Consider the following 20,695-nt stretch of genomic DNA (forward strand, 5'->3'; position numbering starts at 1 on the left):
TTTAAGTGACATAGCCACTAGTGCGCATATCTGCAGTAGGTGCCCTGCCTCATCTGCAGTGTAGCTGCATTCAACAGTGCAAGATCCTGTGAACTGCGTTGGCGCTGTTATTTCTGATTGGTCAACGGACCTTGTTCGGAAGTGTTTGATCACTTGTTTTGATTTTACACCAGTTTTCCCCGACCATACTATAAGCACATAATTCAACACAGAATAACATTTGCTTGAAAATTACGATTCCCTCAAAAATATATATTTTTAATGAATTTTAACTGGAGTAGGCTAGTTGGCATCCCCTTCTACCCGGGTCAGAACTGACCCGGCCTGGTTCTGTAGGAGAAGCGTTTCAGAAGGAATTCAATGTTATTCAAAGAAAGAAAGTACAGTATATGAAGTTCTTCCTTTTCTATCCATGCAATAGTTTGTACTTTGTATGGTTTCATGGGCATATTATTGCACTACTTCATTATGGTGACATCATTGAGCTTTTTTCAGCTTTTGTGAAAAAAATCCTAAATTTTCAAATGATGGCTCAGTGGTGAGTATTATCCTACAGCTGAACTCCTCTGGCTTATTGTACCAATACAATCTTAATTCTCATGGGGTTTTAAGCAGATCCTTATGATCTGTTCTGTTGTGTTGCAAGTGACCTCTTAATGTAAGATGCACAATGGTTACTTAAACAGAATCTAGACACTTTTTGGGTGGGATACAATTGCAAAATGTGAGTAACAGAAATGCCTGTGAAAATTTGGAAAGGTTTTGTGTATCAAAGTCTTAGAGAACCATTTGGGGGAAAATGAATGTGACCTTTGAACGCTGGTGGGAAATCTTTATTTTTATTGTCAGAAATTTGTTGAGGCGTTCAAGTTTTTAGGTTGAAGATAATTAGTGCATGTCACAATTAAATGAATGCATGTGTAATTTGGAAAGAACAAGCACACAACACACATGACATAGCTTGTATCTTATTCTGTACTTGTGGTATGTGATGTAAAGTAGCCAGTTACATACCTTGCTGTTTTGCGGCTTTGGCTTGCATTTTGGCGGTGATTTTGCAAGAGCAACAGAGCCTGACTCAGCAATTCTGCCCCACCCTTGTCATTTGGAGTATTGGGGTAGTGAGTTGCCTGAATTTCAAATTTCCCTGACCATCTGCAAGTCTGTACATCTCAGAGTGCCCTCTTCCCTGTTAGCCGTTTAAGCCATTAATACAGACCTTTTTGGTGTCACTTCAATTAGTTGATCTTTCACCTACTGATTGAAATGTATGATTGAATTTTGACTGTTGCACAAGCCCTACATTGCTTCAGTAGTCTGAGAGGTGATTGCAGGACCTTGACCTAAATCTATAAAGAAAAACAGGGATTAAAACGTCCCTCGCACAACTCCCAGATGTTGAGCAAATCTAAAGCACTAGCCACCTGCAAAGTGATCCACAATCATCACTATGGTCCACACTCAAATCCTGACTATGCCAGCACTGTGGCCAGCTGTTTAACTGCTATGTGTGCTCTGCACTTGGTTGCTGATGCAGTAATTTTGGATTCTGTTCTATTCTTCTCGTAGAGCCTGGACAAACATATGATTGTTCACTCTTCTCAAACCACACATGTTCAATGGAGCTCACGTCTGGTGAGGAGAACTGTTATCTGTGGCATAACTGTCCCATTCTCATTTTGTAAGTAAGCCTTTGTTACATGCGCTGCATGAGGACGTTTGGTGTACTGTTGGCATGTTATTATGTCAGGGTGAATGCCCAGGAAGGCCAACAGCTGAGGTCCCAGTAGTTCAGCAACATGCTTCTGCACTGTGTAGCCAGGTTGGCATCAATAATGAAAAATGAGGTTCTGTGGTGACTAGACACTCATGCCCAGACCATCATATGTGGGCATCCCGTTCAATTAGTTTGTTGTTGACAACAACAGTTAAGACATTGTTCTGCACTTCTGCATTGCAAGACATGTCAATCAAAGTTGTAAATCGAAAACCTTCATCATTAGAGTACTTGACTCCATTACTGACACAAACTCGTTCTTTTTCTTGGTTAGAAGAGCATTGAGCGATGTGCATTTTACAGGCTTTTGTGACTTGGCTGTTCTAGCACAGTCTCAAAGTTGGAATGGGATCTTGCTATTTAGCAAAGCACTGTGACTGGTGGTCTCCCAGGCCATGACACATTTTATCTGAGTTCAGCTGAAATGTCTTCTCGTGTTAAAAATAGCATATTTTACAGTATAACCACAAACTGACTATGCTGATAGTGATTTAATTAAACTAGGCATTCAAAATGACCTAATATGCAGGTCTTCATTTTCCTATTTACCTGGGCATGCAAAGATAACTATCATTGCCCATCGTAATGCAGGCATTAATTTGCAGTCTAGACATACGTAAAAAAATAAAATGTCTTCCGGTGGAGATCAGACTATTTTGGAGAGATTCCCAACAGCCAGATACCAGAGGCTGATGCTACAGTATATGCAAAAGAACAGAGAGAGAGCAAGAGTCCCAGTGGTACTGTAATAGAGAGGTGTTTGAATGTTAATGAGATAAAGACAGGGCTAAGGAAAGCCCAAAGTCATTGCCTGCAGATGACAAACTGGGGGAATGCAATGGCACAATATAACATTCAGAACAAAACCATGAATATATTTGCTGCGCAAATACGAATAAAACATTTTAAAAAGTAGAATTTGCCTCTCAAATCCTCTTTAGGGTATAAGGGATATTTAATGAAACAATTCCAAGGGTTCAGAGATAGTTCTCCAAAAGTTATATACAGTGTACATAGTTCTCCAAGAGTTATACACAGTATTTATCATTTTTGAGGTTTTGAATTAACTAAATGTATTTGGGCAATGAATCACAGAATTGGCAATTAGAAGTGAGATTTGTGTACGGTTGCACATACAATATTTGCAAAAATATTCTTTAAACTAATCCAGTGAAATACTATGCATGCTTGTCCACATATTTTATTATAGGCATGATATCTGAATATTTTGACAAGAATCATATCATATCTTTTTTTAACTGAGATAACAAACATAACATGCACACGCACACAAAAACACACACACTTGGATTTAAATTATTAAAATTCTTAATGTTTTGTCAGATACTTCAGGGTTATGTTATTCACTATGGTTGTAAGTAAAGAAGTCAATTTAGTATATTACTGCCCATATTCTGCAGTGCCTAATTATTTTCTGTGTAAGAACATTAGTAGTGTATCTTGTAAATTCATGCGTTTAAAGATTGTGTTTAAACATTCCACTGTTAAATGACCACAATATAAAGCTAACAAATTGCAAAATATCATTAAATCAGAGAATATTGTGTTATGTTTAACCTACAATTTGATTGCTGTAAAATGAAGAGACCATCATTTTCTCACTCCATGGGCCATTAACACAAATGACCTGGCTCTATGTGTATTGAATCTCATTAGTAAATTTATTGTATTATCTGCTTGTTTTTACTAAGAATTCCAGTGTGGTGTATTAGGCATGTTGCTTGTTTTATTTTTTTTCTGCAGAAATGATATAGGCCTATATATGGAAGCATAGTAAAAGTGGAAAATTAATTAGTCAAAAGGAAAGGGGAAAATATCCACCTCACACAGTAATATTTCAGTGTTGTTATATTAAGCAGGTCCAGGCTACTGTCTGAAAAAAGCTATTGGTAAATTGATACTTCCTGTGTTCTGCGTGCTTGTTGTAAAACTGCGTGCTTGCTGAGAGAATGAGAGGAAATGATATAAGGAAGTTCAACTAGGGCGGCACTCCAGTGTGATTTTGGAGAAATTCCATTAACAGCAAGCACCCACAGTAATTGTCAGAGCTCATGGACTGTCTTTCTTTTTGGTGTTGGTTAGAATCTGGATGGCTCAAAAGGTCAGCTCTCAGGGCAGGTTCTGTGATTTGAAGTAGACTCTCACAGGGCTATAACTTCAATCATTTTCAATAATTTTGAGTCTCAAGTAGAGATACCAGTTTAAAAAAATATATTTTCCCTCTTTACTCTACTATCTGGAGTCACTAACTGTGCACAGATAGGAGGGGGGACTGGAGAATCTCATACTGGCAACAATAGTTGCAGTAGGCTATAGACTATTTGTGCCCTACCCTTATGGACTCCAAGTCATATTCAACTAAATGACACAAACTGCTCTTTTGATGAATGCCGTTACTAGTTAGTCAATAGGCAACCCCAGAGATAGCATTTTAAAAGTTAATGGAGGGATTCACAACTTTTAAACATCAGCTCAGACACACAAATCACAAGAGCACTGAAGTCAAGCTTTAGGAGAAGGAAATATGTGTGACATGCTTTTAATTTGACTTCTGCATTCTAGCTTGCTGTGACAGGAATTCCCTTACTGGGACCTCATTGGTCACATTGCTGGATCTTGACTGTTAGCAAGTGATGCATCAGTAGTCTGCAGTCCATTATAACTGGGCTCCCATAATCTTTGACAAGACTTAAGGCAACTTCACAGGGGTCTTGCAGATTATATCATAATCCTAAAAGAGTAGCAATAGCTAAGCACACAAAGCTCAAACCAAACTGGTTGATCACATAGCAGGGCAGCGTGGATGATACACTACACTACGTGGCCAGTAGTATGTGGACACCTGGCATCCAACATCTCATCCAAAATGATGAGTATTAATATGGAGTTGGTCCACCCTTTGCTGCTTTAACAATCTACACTCTTCTGGAAAGGCTTTATACTAGATGTTGGAGCTTGCAGTTGGCTTAACAATTGACCCCAGGTGTTGGATTGGGTTGAGGTCAGGGCTCTGTGCAGGCCAGTCAAGTTCTTCCACACTGTTCTCGGCAAAAAAAAACATTTCTATATGGTCCTCACCGTGTGTCCAGGGACATTGTGATGCCGAAACAGGTAAGAGCCTTCCCCAGACTGATAGGGAAGCGCAGATTCATCTAGAATGTGATTACATGCTGTAGCATTATGATCTGCCTTCACTGGATCTAAGGGGCTTAGCCCAGATCATGAAAAACTGCCCTAGCCCCATAGGGTGTCCAGATACTTTTGGTCATATAGTGTACCAGTAACTACTGGAAAGTTACATTTGTTTTTGTTTTTTTACACTTGGTCGTTGCTGTCCCAAGGTGTGGCTGTTAGTTCACCACAACAGTCTTAATCAACGGCAGGAAATCATGATTTCTTCCCAATGAGAAAATCAGAACATAATTCAAGCAGTTCTGTAGATTCTTTTCTGAGCAAGCATATTGTCCATTCATTCTGGGGCAGCTGTATTTGAGCCAGTTTTATCTACTCACTTGAATTTAGTTTTAATTCAAGAGCATCTTACAATGATGCAAGTCTAAACAGGATGAACACCCTGTTCTAGAATTCTGGAAGGCATCTACCTCAACATATAGCACTGAGCGTGATCTGATCAAACTATATGGTATACTGGCTCATTAAAATGATATAGGCAGTCACATTTTAGAATGGGGAAACTTATTCAGGCATTTTATCTTGTCTGCAGTGTGTGAAAAAAGCACGGATTGGCAGACAATGACTGTCTGTAAAATATCCCAAATAAAGAAAAAGCAGTTAAGATAGTAAATGGTTGACAACTACCTCTAACAACAGGCTGTTATCTCTCTACAGAAAACAAGAGATTGACTTTGCGCAAGGTTTCTCTCTGCACTCTGTTGAGATATATGGATCTGTTCCCTGTGACATGTTTAGAATGTGAAAAAGTCAGAAAGTCTTAATTTAGCTCCAGAGGAAGCCATTGCACTTCAGGTGTGTCATTGCAAGCACAAGCACCTGTCATGCAGATATTTACTGAAGATTGTGACTGCCAGAAATATAATTTGTCACTGGAATGAAAAATAATTCATTGAGATATTGGAACAGCTATAGGCCAGGCTACGTGTGCTTTGTGGGAAATGTCAGTGTTATACGTGCTGCAGAGAGCAGACGCACTTAGTGTATTCCATATTGTGGTGTCAGGGACAATAAAAGCAAGAGCAAGCTTCTGTCAGACTGGAAATATGCTTCTGATGAATACACCGTAAAAGTTTTCACATGTCAGCCTCTCCTAAAGCTGCAGGTCTGATTAGGATTGTGTGAGTGTGCAGGTTTCCCTTTAGGCATAGAAATGGACACGTGCATTTCACATACCCCTGAATTAGTTTACTCTTATGGATTTGGACGGGTGAAAGCCTATCCTTAGTGAGTGACAGATGAAGACAGGGGTGATGTATGGAAGAAAAAGTTTTAGAAGTTTCACTGCACGTCCTCCAGTGGGCGCCAGTCCAATGTTGTGACGATCAGTTCTTTTTGAAATCTCAGTCACACTGTCAAAAATTATTATACAAATTATCTTGCATTCACTACCCCCATTGATTCTTCAGGTCATAACTGCAAATGAGGATTCAATTCTGAGGTGACCTACCTGTTTTAATAAAGGTAAAATAGTAATTTTAAAAATAAGGCTATATGTGTCTTTTCTAGCTTGTGATTCTATTCCACATTTCAACAAGAAGGTTATACATGAGAACCAGGAAATGTAGTAAAAATGTATAAAACTTTACTTTCATCAAAAATACACTGTTCAATGCCCCTGCTAACAACAATTGTAGCTGTAAAAACATGAAATAAAATAAATACCAGATACAAAACAATGCTTATTCATATGACTGAATACAAATGTACAGCTTAGCACCTTTGGAGATCCACTGAAACATAATTTGTAAATGCCTGTGATACTGCTTTTAAAATGTATACTATGCACTAGTGAAATAGCCCCATATCTTTTGTAAACATTTTCACATTGTTAGAAATTCTACTGAAATGTACCCCCCTTAACACTAAGGAAAGTGGAATTGAAGGGGATAGTTTGTGTGTTCTGCGTTTGTGCCCCAAGATACTTAATATCTTGACAAGCTCAACATTAATAGTCTCTTTGGAAGTCATACTGCCCACAATTAACTTCATTTTTCTGTGCGAGCTTATCTGTGTGTGACCTGCTTGTCACTGTTATGCTTGACACTGCACTGGCAGCTCAAGATTCATGCAGCTCCCCACTAATAGAGAAGCCAGGACACTTTTCTAAGTCTGTAGAGCCTTGTGTTCACCTACTGCCCTGAGCTTTATGGAAGGAAGCAGTGTGAGAAGAAGTATTATGAGTGTTAGGCTCTCTTAGTGGGACAAGGGGATTTGAGTATTCAGAGTAGGCAGCATTACTGAGATAGGAAGATTGAGTACTCAGAGGAGGGCCTATTACTTAGGCAGGGGGATACAGTAGTCCGAGAAAGGTTTATTCTTGAATCGTTGAGTCAGGAGGGACTATTGCTGATATAGGAGGAGAGAGTAGTCTGAACAGGGTCTATTGCTGCTATAGGAGGAGAGAGTAGTCTGAACAGGGTCTATTGCTGCAATAGGAGGAGAGAGTAGACTGAGCAGGGTCTATTGCTGCTATAGGAGGAGAGAGTAGTCTGAACAGGGTCTATTGCTGCTATAGGAGGAGAGAGTAGTCTGAACAGGGTCTATTGCTGCTATAGGAGGAGAGAGTAGTCTGAACAGGGTCTATTGCTGCTATAGGAGGAGAGAGTAGGCTGAGCAGAACTGACTGCTGAAGTGTGGGGAGAGGGCTATTAGGATTATGACTAGAGTCTATGGCTGAGGGAAATCAGTAGACTTCTGCAATCACTGCAATAATTAAGCTGCTCTACAGAGAGGGCACAGAACGCTCCCATTGTAATGAAGAGTCTTCCACATTATTCAGTTCTGACCTTTACCTGTCAAACACACTGTTGTTTGCAGTGGTCATTACTGTAAAGCACTATTTTGTCCTCTCAAAATGATCAGTGCACACAATTCAAACTCAGAATTTGTCTTAACAAAGACAAATGCCAAATTAAGGAAACTGAGTGCCTTCAATTTCAATTGCCTCAGTAGGCTAGCAAGATTCAACAAAATCAGACTGGGTTGTACATACTTTACAACAATGCAACAAAAGAACAAAAAAGGCACCTAGGAAAATGATGTGGACTACAATGAAATAATGAACGAGAGAAAGAGTAAAATGAAACATATCTCAGACTGCATTGCTTTGTTTTATGCTGCACCACCAAAAGAAGCCAAGAGAGTCTTCCAGCAGCCTCCACCGAGAATGGGCGGGGTGCATTTATGTCACCTTTAATCTCGCTACTGGCTCATGGCAAATCAGGTTATGAGATTTTTGACATTTTGTCTATTCAGTAATGAAAGGCTTGCATATGAGATGGATGTAGCACTTTAAAAAAGTGATATCCAATCTGAAAATAGATCTGTATGCAAAAACAGCAAATTAAGCTGAGGCTATGTTTCAAGTGCTTGAGTTTTCCTTTTGTATGTAGTGAAATGTCCCATGGGTACTGAGTTGCTACTGGTAATAAATGTGATGGGAAAGGTCAGAATCCTATCTTCTGAATTTCATTGCCAACTCTGACCTTTACAATCTTTTCATTAAGAGCCTTAATTTAATTACATATAAATAGACTGAGGCCTTACATAATCGGTTACTGCAATTGGCCCCTATACAAAAACAGCTATAACATATAAACAAAACCCAAGTGTATGTGTTTATGTCGGTCAACAACGTCTGTAAAGTAATCTGTAAGTCAGTGCCTGGCGTGTTATCCCACCACCAAAATAAACATACTTGTACATATATGTATGCATATATAAATCATGCATACATACAGATATAGTATGTATACATACACATATTCATTTCCTGAAATTAGGCTGATCTCATTAAAAAAGCCTCAAATGTTACAATAGGGTAGTTAATTCTTACAATATACCTACGGGTGAATTAAGCAATGCGTGCACTACAGCACTGTTCGGGTAGACTGCTCCCTTTTCTTGGCCTGTAAGTGGCATCAGGAGGGATACTGCCGGTGTGCCGGTTGGTGCCGCGGTGGTGAGAGAGAGAGAGAGAGAGAGAACCAGAGCCCAGTCCTCACACCGGGCACTTCTTGAGCAGGCCCGAGGCGATGGTCTTCACCGCCCTCGTGGTCTCCGTGCAGGTGGGGTTGATCAGGGTCTCGGGCAGCAGGAAGCCGAAGTAGCCGGTGTCGCGCAGCTCGAAGGCGAAGGCGTAGGGGATGCCGTTCTTGTAGGCCCAGTCCATGGAGCTCCCAGAACTCACGTCTGTCAGGGACAGAGAGACGGTAAGACCTGCTCCAGCCTCCTGCAGGAAGCCGCCAACCTCGCCCTGACGAGAGACTCTCTTAAAACGCAGGAGTTTATGGAACAGACCCACCGCAGATAAAGGAGACGGATATATGGGACGAGAGATGAAATATAAGGCAAAGCACATGATCCGGTGACTAGTGTCCACATAGACACAAATCTCACGCACAAATGAATGCTGCAGCATACTAGAGGTTCAGAGGTTCATATGTGAGACTTACAGAGGGTGGTAGAGGCAGGTCCATACCGGTACCTCACACCATAAGCCGAGTACAGTGCAGTAACAGCATTCTGAGCAGCTGATTCCTGAAAGGACAAGCGAGCAGCACATCATTCAGGTGATCCCAACCGCTCTACAGACCATCAGCGTTGAATGACACCATTACTCCTTTTCTAGTAGCTAGGTACTTAAAACCAAAAACAAAACCTCAGGGCTCAGTACTTCAAAGTGTTGTTTTTTTTTGGGGGAACCGGTTTCTGACAGAGGCGGTGACTCACCACGCAGCTGAAGTTGGGAATGGTGGCGTACTTATAGGAGTAGGGGTAGAGGAGCATTTGGGCGTAGGCGTGGATGGAGATGTAGGCTCTGACGCGCTTGCGGTGTTTGCGCAGGAACTTGGCGACGGCCTTCACTTCGGGCTCGGACTCGGGGAAGGGCCCGCAGTAGGTGTCGTCACAGGGGTGGGAAGAGGCCCCTTCATCTGACAGCAGAGAGCAGTGAGAAACCTGGTACAGCGAACATGCAGCATTCCTGATTACACGCACACATTTTCTCAGCCATTTACTCCATTGTACACATACACACTGGCATTCAGAATTCATTCTGAAGCTGCTGTCATCTTGCACTGCAGCTGAGAGAGCTTTGAAGATACTTTTTGCAGAACCTTAGTGACTCTCAAGAGTTGCAAAAACAACTTGAGATTTTTCCTCCTCTCACTCTTACAACCCTTAAGGTTTTCTCCACCAGAATATGTAAATGGGAAGTGCTTTACATGGCATTTCTCTAGTTTTCAATGACATGAACATGAACATGAACTCCATCAGACTAGACAGTAAATATTAGTTGCAGATAGTAGCTTGTAAGAAGTCAGGAAAAAAAGGGGAAAAGAATGTGGAAGAAGCTAATGATCACTTGTATATGCTAATCAGTTGAGAATGCAGTGCATTCTGGGTAATACAATGCGGTAAACAGGCCAGATTAATTACCAAAAGATGCAAGCAAGTGGGTGAACACAGATTTCTCTTTCCTGCAAATATCCTCTCTTCAAAACGTGCTGAGATAGAGGGGTCAGGGGGTCACCCATGAGAGGAACTGCACCTTCTATATTCAGTATTGTTCCAGATACCACTCCCTCACACCTGCTCTCATATGCTTTCCAATGATAGGAGCTGCTCTGCCAACATCACACTTTTGCCAAGTGCATTAATTACAGTGACTGACTGTACGTCATGTCACAAACGCAAACAACAATGTGCTCATTTAGATCCCACACAGAAGTCACAGAAAGATCATTTCATAATTTAATCTTCAGTAAAAATGAAGAATTTTCCATGAGTTTTTCTGCTGTGCACATGTCTCACTGCTCTAAAAACAATGAACTAAATATTTTACAAATCATATTCAAGAGAAAGGCTTTCAGAATCAGTGGAAAATTCTGGAACAAAATGGAAAAACAGAAATGGAAACAGAAGCTGACAGACAGGTTCAAATGCTGGATGGGGGCATGGAGCTGTTGTATGAATGAGTGAGTAAAAATATCCATTCCAACAGAAAAGCTATATACTCTTCTCTTGATAAGGCCATCAAATAAACAAGCAAAATCCAATAAATCTTATAATAAAACTGTAAATGTAATAGGACGATAGATTGTTTACTGTTATCATAAACAACAACTGTGGTTTTGGGACGCAGAAAGAATGCAGTCACACAATAGCAATCTTGGCTGTCTTGGGTGTTAACTGCATGAGTACTGTGCATATTACAGGTAAAAAAAATACATCTAGAGAAAGTCAACCAGAGCTGCTTCCTTATTTGCATAAATATCAATCTGTTTATGCAAAAGATTACACACACGGGAGCAGATGCTTGCCTGACAGCATTGCAAGCAACGGGACTGGCAGGCAGAGCCTCCGCACAGTCACATCAAATAGGAAGGAACCATCACCGCAAACATTTAATCCACGCTACGCTAATTAAGCACACACATTACCAGGAGACCCGGCTCCCACCACCGAAGGGAGGAGACGCCAAACTCCCAGCTCCCGCGACGTTTCCAAGGGCGCGGCGGACTGCTCCGCCTTAAACTATGTTTGCTCTTCTCAGGAAATCTGTTTTTGTTTATAAATATATAATTTTGTTCAAGCCTTTATCAGCCCTGAAATGCCTGTGTTCAGCTGCCAAAACAAAAACAGCAGCCCAATCTAATCTTAAAGGCTTCCATCTCACCTGCCTCATCCCCTGCTACTGCTTTTCGCAGATTACAGTGCTCAACCTTAATGCATTTGAGCAAAAGAAAAAAAAAATTGGTTTAGGTGAACAAAGGTTTGTGTGAGTTTCTCTATCAGCCTGAAATGGCTGAAAGATCAGAAGCTTACCACACCACTTCACTTTCCAGTTTCTGTTGGCGTCCACCCCTCGGCACTGATACTTGGCATTTTTAGAGCGCGTTTTCCTCCAGAAACGGTCCTGGTGTAATGCAGTGAAGTAAATGAACACATAAATGAACACTTCTTAATATTGTAAAAAAGAAATTCCATATTGCAACTGTTAATACAGCAAAACCAAGGAGCATAGTGTTACCGTTGTCCAGCTGTAACGGTAGCCATCGACATTGAAGACGGGCATGATGTAGAAGTTGAGCTGATTCATTAGTCTTCTCATTACGGAGTCGTACTTATATGAGTGCAGTGCCTGCAATTAGGATAACTGTTGTCATGGCAGTGCTGTAACTGAACAAGAAATAAAAAGTCTGAATAAAAGTCTCCTTTGGCCAGAACCTAATTAAGGCTATGTTGCACATTACAATGTGCATGTGTGCGTATGTAAGTCTGACACTTAAAACAAATGTATGGTATTACAGGGGAAGGCAGTTATTGCATGTGTGAAGTGTAACTGCTTCCAAATTTTGGGTTTAACTTGGCAACCATTTCTCATGTTTATTGCGTAAGACTCCCAATAGTTCCATCTCAACAGGGCAGCACCTGTTGTTTTTTTAATGAACATGCTGGGTGAATAATGCACGGTGTAAATCTCACACCAACGATACCCGGTTGCGTCAGTCGTATTGGTTGGCTCATTAAAGCAGGATGGATGACCCGACAGGCTCATCTCTGCCTGGCTGACTCAACTGCAGCACCATCCTACTGAAGCCCTGCTGAGCCAAACTCTATATCACCCAACGCAGTAAAAAAAAAACATCCACTGGGCTTAAGCTTCCCCCCTTCCCCACCCAATCGGTGCAAAAGAACCAATACAAACACAGAAACAACTCTTTCAGAAGACGGGCGTTTTCCTGGCCTATCCTTAACAGCCAGGGCCCTGGGGGATTAGGGCATATTTAACAGACTGTAAAGTCGAATTTCCATTCAAGCAAAATATTAATTAAGCCTCATGGTACACGGTGCTGAAGAATAGGATTAGAGAAAGCAGATTTGACTGAAGCAGTACTGCGTGACCTCTAAGCAGGCTCAGGTCCAGGTTAACGCGTCCTCCCAAAAGCTTCGACACCCTGCCACACTGTGGCGAGACCGAGGTACTGCAACCTCACAGATTTGACTCCGCACTGCCTGTGCGACGTGTTGCTGGGGAAACCTTCAATAACAGGCTGCCCAAGCTCACAAATAAAAGTAGCCGCTTAACGGCATTAATAGGCTGACATTTCCAAGTACTCTGCAGGGATTAGAGCGGACCTGGTTTAATCAGGGATGATGGCTGATGTAAGTCATATGGTCAGGGAGTTCAGCTCAGGGGCCTGTCTTCAGAATCTCCTCAGTTGCCCTTTGGGCATAGTTCACCTGGGTTCATTTCTTATTGGTGACCTGCAAAGCTTTAAGAAAGCCTTCAGTCTCTGATGAACAGTGTTGGATCATTGGTGGGTCATTGATGGGCAGTGGGGATCAGTCAGGGACTCAGGGCAGGGGCATTGAAAACCAAAGGGTAAGGGGATGGCGCACCTCTTTCACAAACCACTGGCAGAAGGCTGGTCCAATCCACTCCCGGGCGTGGACCCCGCAGTCGATCCACACGGCCTTCTTGTAGGAGCGAGTTCTCTTTCCTAGCTGACAGGAGGAGAAACCGGTCAGTCCTCTGAGGCGCAGTTTCAGCCCAGTGCCTGCAGGGGGCCCCCCTCTCACACCAGCCATACCTGAAGGATGTAGAGAGGCCTTCCTTCAAAAGACCTGCCGATGGAGAACATGTCCACTAGGTGCGGGTGGGTCCTGTTCATTTCATACATCCAGCTCTGGATCTAGCGAGAGGGGAAAGGACAAATCGAGTCTGATCTAATGATGCACAATGGGGCCAATTACGCCTTTCAACTCCGGTCCTTAACACGAGACCTTTACGGGCTAGAGCTGTAAAATATTAAATGTCATAATTAGCAGTATTAGCTGTAACCTTTGGATCTAGGTTACTCCGCTGGGATCTGGCTCACGGTCCTCATTGCATTGATCTGGCTTTGCTTTACAGGCTATTATTACCATGTTCCCCATTCCATCTCTTCCAGGTGTCTCTGCACCCTGTTACGACTGCACTTCCCCAAGTATACGGTCTGAGCTGAAACACCTTCACAAATGTGATGAAGGGACAAGGTGTTCTCGCTCCGACATGTTGAGGACAAGAGGTAGGGGCGTCTGCATTTCTGAACTGTTTTTGTTTTTGTATGGCTTTTGGTACTGTTGTGGCATGCTCGCACAGGAACAGATATTTTGAGTCCATTATAATGACGGGCCTATGATCTAAACTATTTTAATGGCTTCCAACTTCCCACCAAGTTGCAGTGTCCATTACACGTGACCACTAGAGGGCACCAGTAGGCAGGGTAGGTCCCTGTAGAAGAGAAGCTAACCCCACCCCTAGACCCGCCCCCCCCCACCCCACCCCCCCGCTCTATCCTTGCAGAACAGCATTACTCCCCATCTCTCCAAAAGCACCGTCAACCAAAATGGCATACCTTCGAACCTCTGTTGTGTAAACAGAGACCGAGACAGGAGGAAGCAGCGGGGCAGGCGGCGTGCCAGCGGGTAGATCACGGGGCCTAATGCTGGGGTTGGCACGCAGAGTGCACAGCGGCTCCCTGTCAGGGAACCTGAGCTCCATTTTAATAACGGGTTCTGCAAAGCCTCGAATCCTGACAGAATGTGTGGGGCGGGGACGGGGTGTGATGGTGGGGGGGTCGGCGTGTCGAGGTGGAGGGGGAGGGGTAGGGTGGAGGGAGGAGGGGGGAGGACCCAGTGATTGAGAGATATCACGTTCCAGGATGTTGAATGCAAATGCACTTATCAAAGATGCCTGACTGTGCTGGTGAAGGGAATGGCTGGAATCTGCAGCTCTTCAGGAGATAACAGTAAATCTGGCATGGCTGTGGAAACAGCCCTTCTGTGCGGTGACTGCTTTTCGCAGGGACATTCAAACCTTTTCAGAGCCGTGCTTTAGGTTTAAATCCAGTTCTCAGGAAATATCTGCATTTGCCACATAGGTAGCTGGTAAGAAAAAGAGCTTACCTCTTCCAGAGAGTGGTACACCTCGTAGTCGTACTGGAATTCTGAACGTCGCTTCCTGGAGGATCTATATCCTGTTTGCTTTTCGATTTCACTCTGAAGATTGGAAATAAGAACCCTGTGGAAAACATTACAAGTGGTCAAGAGTGCTTGGGGTACAAAAACAAAAACTTCACGCATAGACTAGTAATAGACTAGTAGTGAGTCAACATTATTTTTTCATTGATAACCTTCTGAAAAATTAAACACTCCGTGGCTTTTGATCTGAACTCCAGTTTCATATTGATAAAAACAAAATAATCCACTGAGATATCCCGTAGTTGAAAATGCAGAGTTGAGATTCTGTCAGACTTAATGATCCTGGTCTAACTGCTTTCTCGTCTAAAGGCAGTCAAAGGCAGTGAGGTATAGCAGAAATGACTGGAAAGCAGCAGACAGGGCAAATCCTCGAATACAAAGGCCACATGTCAAATGTGTGACAAGATCTTAGCTTTTGAATTGTCTGGTTTTTGAGTTGAACAACTTTGCGCACTGACAGCCCAATAAGCTTCAAGCTTAACAGTCCATCCCTGCATATGAAAAGCTTCTTTTAATCACTTTTTTCTGCTCCAAGGCAGTATGGTGCTCTGGAAGATGAGCGTGATGATAGAATTACTCATGAATTCATTCCCTGTCAAAGTAGATTTATTGGTAAGTGTGTAAATACTTTGGGCCACCCACAGAAACGTTCATATTCTAACCATAACCTCGCCATTACATTAGGGGTTAAAGTATTACTTTAAAAGAGCTGTTTTGCTTATAGTGACATGGAATGGGACAAAATGAAAGGGGTCCCAGACTGTCTGCTGCCCCCCCCCCCTCGCCCCATACCCAGCTGAATTACACTTCAAAGGCCCCTGGCTCGAAATGACATACATAAATAGTCAAATGTAAAGCAAAGCCAGGGATTCAGTCAAAGAGGAGGAAGGAAAAATGGCCTGCAGGCAGAGATTGTAAATTGCGGAGTGTCTCTTGGCGTGGCGTCTTTGGTAAACCCCATCATTCCTGCTGATTTGGGATGAGTGAAGACGCGAGATGAAAGCACCGTTTTCCTAAAAGGGGGGTGACTGAGCACGTGCAAATCATATCCTTGCACGGGACGGCGGGCGGCTGTCACCTGCGTTAACGAGCGCGAAACAGATGTTGCGCTCCCCGTCTGCGTGAGATGCGCAGCTGCAATGAGAGGGCGTTCCCCGGAGGGCGGCTGCCTTACTTGTGGCGGATGTGCGCTCGCTGAAGGCCGGCCCTGAGGCCTCGCGTGTGGTTCCGCCCCACGTGCAGGTCCACGTCGCCGCTCTCCCGGATCAGCGCTGCGCTGTTGGGCCTCCAGAGGTCCACCTGTGGGGCGAGAACCGGGTCGGTGAGCCGCACACACCTCTACCTCCATCTACCCAGCGCCACCCTGGACAAAGCCAGGCCTGTTTCAGTGAGATTCCCCCATTTTACTCAGGAGAAACACAGCAGGGAAATATTAGTCTCTGCCTCCTACACAACACGAGATGAGCTATGGTGAATGCTGATTGTGCTACAGTAGGCATTTGGCCAAACCCCAGTACACAGAGTGAGGGATTTCTCGGATGAAGCTTGCCATAATGTCATGCAAATGAAGATCCCATGCCACTCAAAGGCAGAATCATCTTTTCATTTACTTTCCTAGAAAACACCATTCCCTCGGGCAATCTATGTAGGTTGTAGTCCACATATTATCCCATTTATACTGTGCAGCTGAATATTTTCTGAGGATATGCATATTAAATAGAATACCTTAACCAACAGTACACCACTATTCAAACCCACAACCCAGTTTCTGCTACTCTAACACTACACCACACTAAGCTCTGAGTAACAATAAAAGTTTTTCCTTATACTTACAAGTGGGTATTTCTGAGTATAAACTGGATGCATGTGATATGACAAAAATATCACAAACGAAATGACGTGATCATGTGTAATTTAATGTTGAGATCACTGAAATCAAAATGGTGAAGAGGAGGGATCTCCTTTGTTGGGGTCTGTTCTGAGTATGTTGAGAACAGTGCAATAAGAAAGGCAAACTTTTCTTTGCTAAATCTATGACAAATTCTTCCCCTGTGCGATTTTTTGTATTATAAATCTGATCCACCAATGTCTTGCATTCAGTACACCAATTATGATTATCTCCACAATTCTGATGTTATATTTTTTCTTAATTTCAGCAAATGCCGAACTTGTGTAAGTATTGAAGGAACATTGCCTCAGCATCACAGCTGTTGGCCACAATTGTCCCCTCAGGCAATTAGCTGTACGCTCGTGAAGAGTAGTTAAAAGTCACCTCTGATGCTTCCACAGGTCAGAGGGCATGAGAAATTCTAATTCAGAACGAGCACAGAATGCTGGTCTGGGTTAATTAGGTCTCTACAGAGAAACTCACCCCTTAAAATACCTGGGCTAGCATGACTGAGAGGACTCTAGATAAAAAAAACAACTTAAATTTATTTTTCAAAAACAAGATAGGCTTCTCATTTAGGACACTGTCATATCACTCTCCCTCCTCCATATTTAATTGCATTAAGATCATTCTCTGACATTAACATCCATTATCAGCACTTAACATACTGTAAGAAAATTACTGTATTAGAAAATTAGACTTTTGGCAATGATTTGCTTGGGTGTAACCAAGAATCTACAAAGTAGACGGTTCTTAGAATACTGTATGATTTTTTAGTATTCTAAATGGTTAATAGTGTTGGAGTTTCAAAACGTGTGAACATTTTACTTCCATCTGTGCTTTTCCAGATGCCAGAAATGAGAAAATGTACATCCAGTTACATCCAGAAAGGAACAAGCATCAGTGAAATACAATTAAATCTCTCAATTTCAGTAAGATGTTAAAGACCCTAAATAATAATTATGCCCACAGTATATTATATATCCAGTATCCTTCCATCCTGTATTTCAGCACCCAGGAAACTTGTAAAATGATTTATAGGAGCCCCCTGGTGGTGTGCCCAGCAGAGGCACTCGTCCCACTGAATTGTGACAGTTGTGGCAGTGCTGACTGTGGGCAGGCATGTTCGGCTATAGCAACGGGGAGGCTTTTCAGCAGGGCATCCCTGCCCTCGTCATCCCTACAGTCAAAATGGCACCTGTGGTCTACCTGTGCTTGACCAGTTGGACTGCAGAATAAAAAGAAGTCACTGACTGCATGTGTTTCATCGCGGGTGTGTGGCCATGTACATAAACAAGAGAGGACTTATAATAAATGCAGGACATTGCACAGATGGTACGTTTACAATTCCGAGTTTGTGAATTGTACATTTGTGTAGAAAAAATAGGAACTCAAGAGTTGTTCAAAAAAAGTTAAAAGTATGTTAAGCAGCCAAACACCAGCAAAGGAGACACTCAGGACTAGCTTGCTAGGGGCTCTCATGGCCAGATAGCAATATCCCATCATGCAGCTGGCAACACAGACATATCCAGTGCATTGCTAATGGTCAAGCACAGTAATCTGCACTGACGTGATTTGAAAAAAGCAGGATACGGCCCATAAAGCAGTCTCCCTCCCGTATGATACCGAAGCTTCACTCACACCCAGGGCTGAAGTTCAGTTAATCCAGGATTCTCTATGGCAACGGATGAAAAGGGATTTTGATTCCGGGGGCAGTTCCACAAAGTCAGGATTCTGACAGGTTCCGAGGCTCGATGCCTGCGGACTGCTTCCATGATCCGGAGGAGATTTAGGGCAGCAGTGGGCTGGTGCAGTCGCTGCCGAAGGGGAGAAACAGCAGCGGGAACGCAGGCCCTGCTAATAACCCGCAAAACCGCGTCAGATTAACAGCACACGCAAAACTCCCTCAAAAGCACACATCACACATCCCTGTGTTTAACCAGAGGTTTCCAGCAGCAAAAGCTCCCTTTTACCACCTGCCAAGTGCTTATGCAGCGGGGTTTGGATGAAATAACCAGCCTATTAGGCAACAAGATTAATGGATATCAATTACCAATGCGCTGCAGTACTGTAAACAGCAATCATTAGTGGTACTAATCCATGGCTTTTCTGAGTGTAATGCGGAGGAATAACCATATTCATTACCACGTACACAATGAGTTTGCTATCTATTGCTCTGCATGTAGTGTAAAAATGCTGGGACCTTTTCCGTGAATATTTTTTGTAGCTCATTTGGTATTATACATTCTCTTCTGGCCACATTAATGCTTTAAATGCTCTAACATTTAAACATAGTAATAATAATAATAATATTATCAAAGCACATTTTACTATATTTCATATAGGCTACTGTAAGAATGCTTGAGCGAGTATGAGTGTCCTTCATGAGTAATATCTGTTTCCATTCTAAATACAGTGATGAATCAACTCAAAGGTTCCAGTTTGTAGAGCACCACCAGCTCAATTCAATCCTGAAGCTTAGGAGCTCAATTCATAACACCACTGTAAGTCATGAAAACCTACAGATTCTCTCTGTTCCAGTTCCATTATAACTCTTTGGAATACCTGGGACTTCACTCCATTTTCTATCTGCATTTATAATAGTATCTTTAACAGAAAACACTGGAAATTCTGAAATCTTCTGGACACTGCAAAGCCCACTGTAATCCACTAAGGCAGCATGACGCACACCTGGGAAATGCCATTCAAAAGCTAAGTGCTAATACTAGGCTTGCAGGCAGTAACTGACACCTTAAATCTCTAACTTAAATCTCAAAATCACACTAAAAAAGCACTGTATCGAGCAAACTAAATTACATTACTACAGCGTATGACTAATGGGTTTGGCTTTCCCTTTTCTATCAAAAAACTGAGAACCGAATGACTTACTAATTTGTTTTTTTGTTAACTGTACAATTGTTGTACACAGAAGTTTTAATATTCTCAACAGTTGCACTACAGCTATTATTTTTCACAAACATAATGAGTACCAGTACGCACATTTTGTTTAAGACTTTGCACAGCAAAAGTGAAGCCAAGATACATTCAGATTTCTTTATATTAAATTGTCTGCCACATCTGGGCTTCCAAGCCACTGAGGGCAGGGCTGAATGGCAGTTTGGGCCCTGCAGCTAATACATCCTGAGCGTGGGCTGACTAGGACTGGAAGCCCGCTGTGGCGGAACACACTTTCCGTCATCCCGACAAGGTAGGGTGGGTCTAAGTGGCCCAGCGTTCCTCCGGTTGCTGCTACGTTAGCTCATTCCTGGCAATGCACCAGGTGTGCGTGGGCTACCAGTTGTCATCACTGAGATATACGCCTCCTGCCTTTCCTAGAAAACCGTCTAGCTTGTAATGAGCAAAACAGCCGCTGGCTCACAGGTGAGCTTGTCGGAGGAGTTCATGAGCTTCAGTGCAGGTGAAGCAAACACAGCAGTTGCCTGAGAGGCTAAACTGCCTATTCTCAATTGGGGAAACTGAAATGCAAGAAATAAAATAAATAAATATTCAAAATATTCAGTAGCAATTGAAGTGGCAACACAGTTCCCTGAAAGCCTTCCATTCCAGATTCCATAAAGCAGTGGGTGTAGTCTGTGAAAACACAGGAGGGAGTGTTACACTCAGGGTTTTAGGAAAACATGGATTTGTGTGAGTGCTGAGGAAGCCCAAAGCTAGTGTTCAAGGACCACAACCGAACGCACCAGTACAGGACATCGCCCATATCTGCACAATCTGCACAGTGTCCCTCACCCTGGAGCGCTTGCTATCACATGTGGTGTGAATTT

General features: G+C 42.7%; 1 protein-coding gene across 2 annotated transcripts in view; it reads right to left on the reverse strand.

Annotated features, from left to right (window-relative positions):
• Positions 1-6,553: 6,553 nt before the first annotated feature.
• The window catches only part of cpa6 (carboxypeptidase A6), a 29,465-nt gene continuing 15,323 nt past the window's right edge, over positions 6,554-20,695 (reverse strand). Inside the window, exons 3-12 of one of the 2 annotated variants that reach the window (XR_010329656.1) lie at positions 16,197-16,321; positions 14,948-15,062; positions 13,591-13,692; positions 13,400-13,504; positions 12,027-12,137; positions 11,822-11,912; positions 9,725-9,927; positions 9,448-9,532; positions 7,444-9,184; positions 6,554-7,339 (exon numbers count right to left, since the gene is read on the reverse strand). Coding sequence is in view for 1 of the 2 variants with exons in the window: in XM_064333024.1 (XP_064189094.1) it covers positions 8,994-9,184; positions 9,448-9,532; positions 9,725-9,927; positions 11,822-11,912; positions 12,027-12,137; positions 13,400-13,504; positions 13,591-13,692; positions 14,948-15,062; positions 16,197-16,321 (1,128 nt within the window). In the remaining variant the exon portion in view is untranslated. Of the gene's footprint in view, positions 9,185-9,447; positions 9,533-9,724; positions 9,928-11,821; positions 11,913-12,026; positions 12,138-13,399; positions 13,505-13,590; positions 13,693-14,947; positions 15,063-16,196; positions 16,322-20,695 lie in introns of both variants that reach the window. The other variant, XM_064333024.1, reaches the window with a different exon arrangement.

The sequence above is a fragment of the Anguilla rostrata genome, chromosome 4 (genome assembly GCF_018555375.3).
Source record: "Anguilla rostrata isolate EN2019 chromosome 4, ASM1855537v3, whole genome shotgun sequence".
Lineage (NCBI taxonomy): Eukaryota > Metazoa > Chordata > Actinopteri > Anguilliformes > Anguillidae > Anguilla > Anguilla rostrata.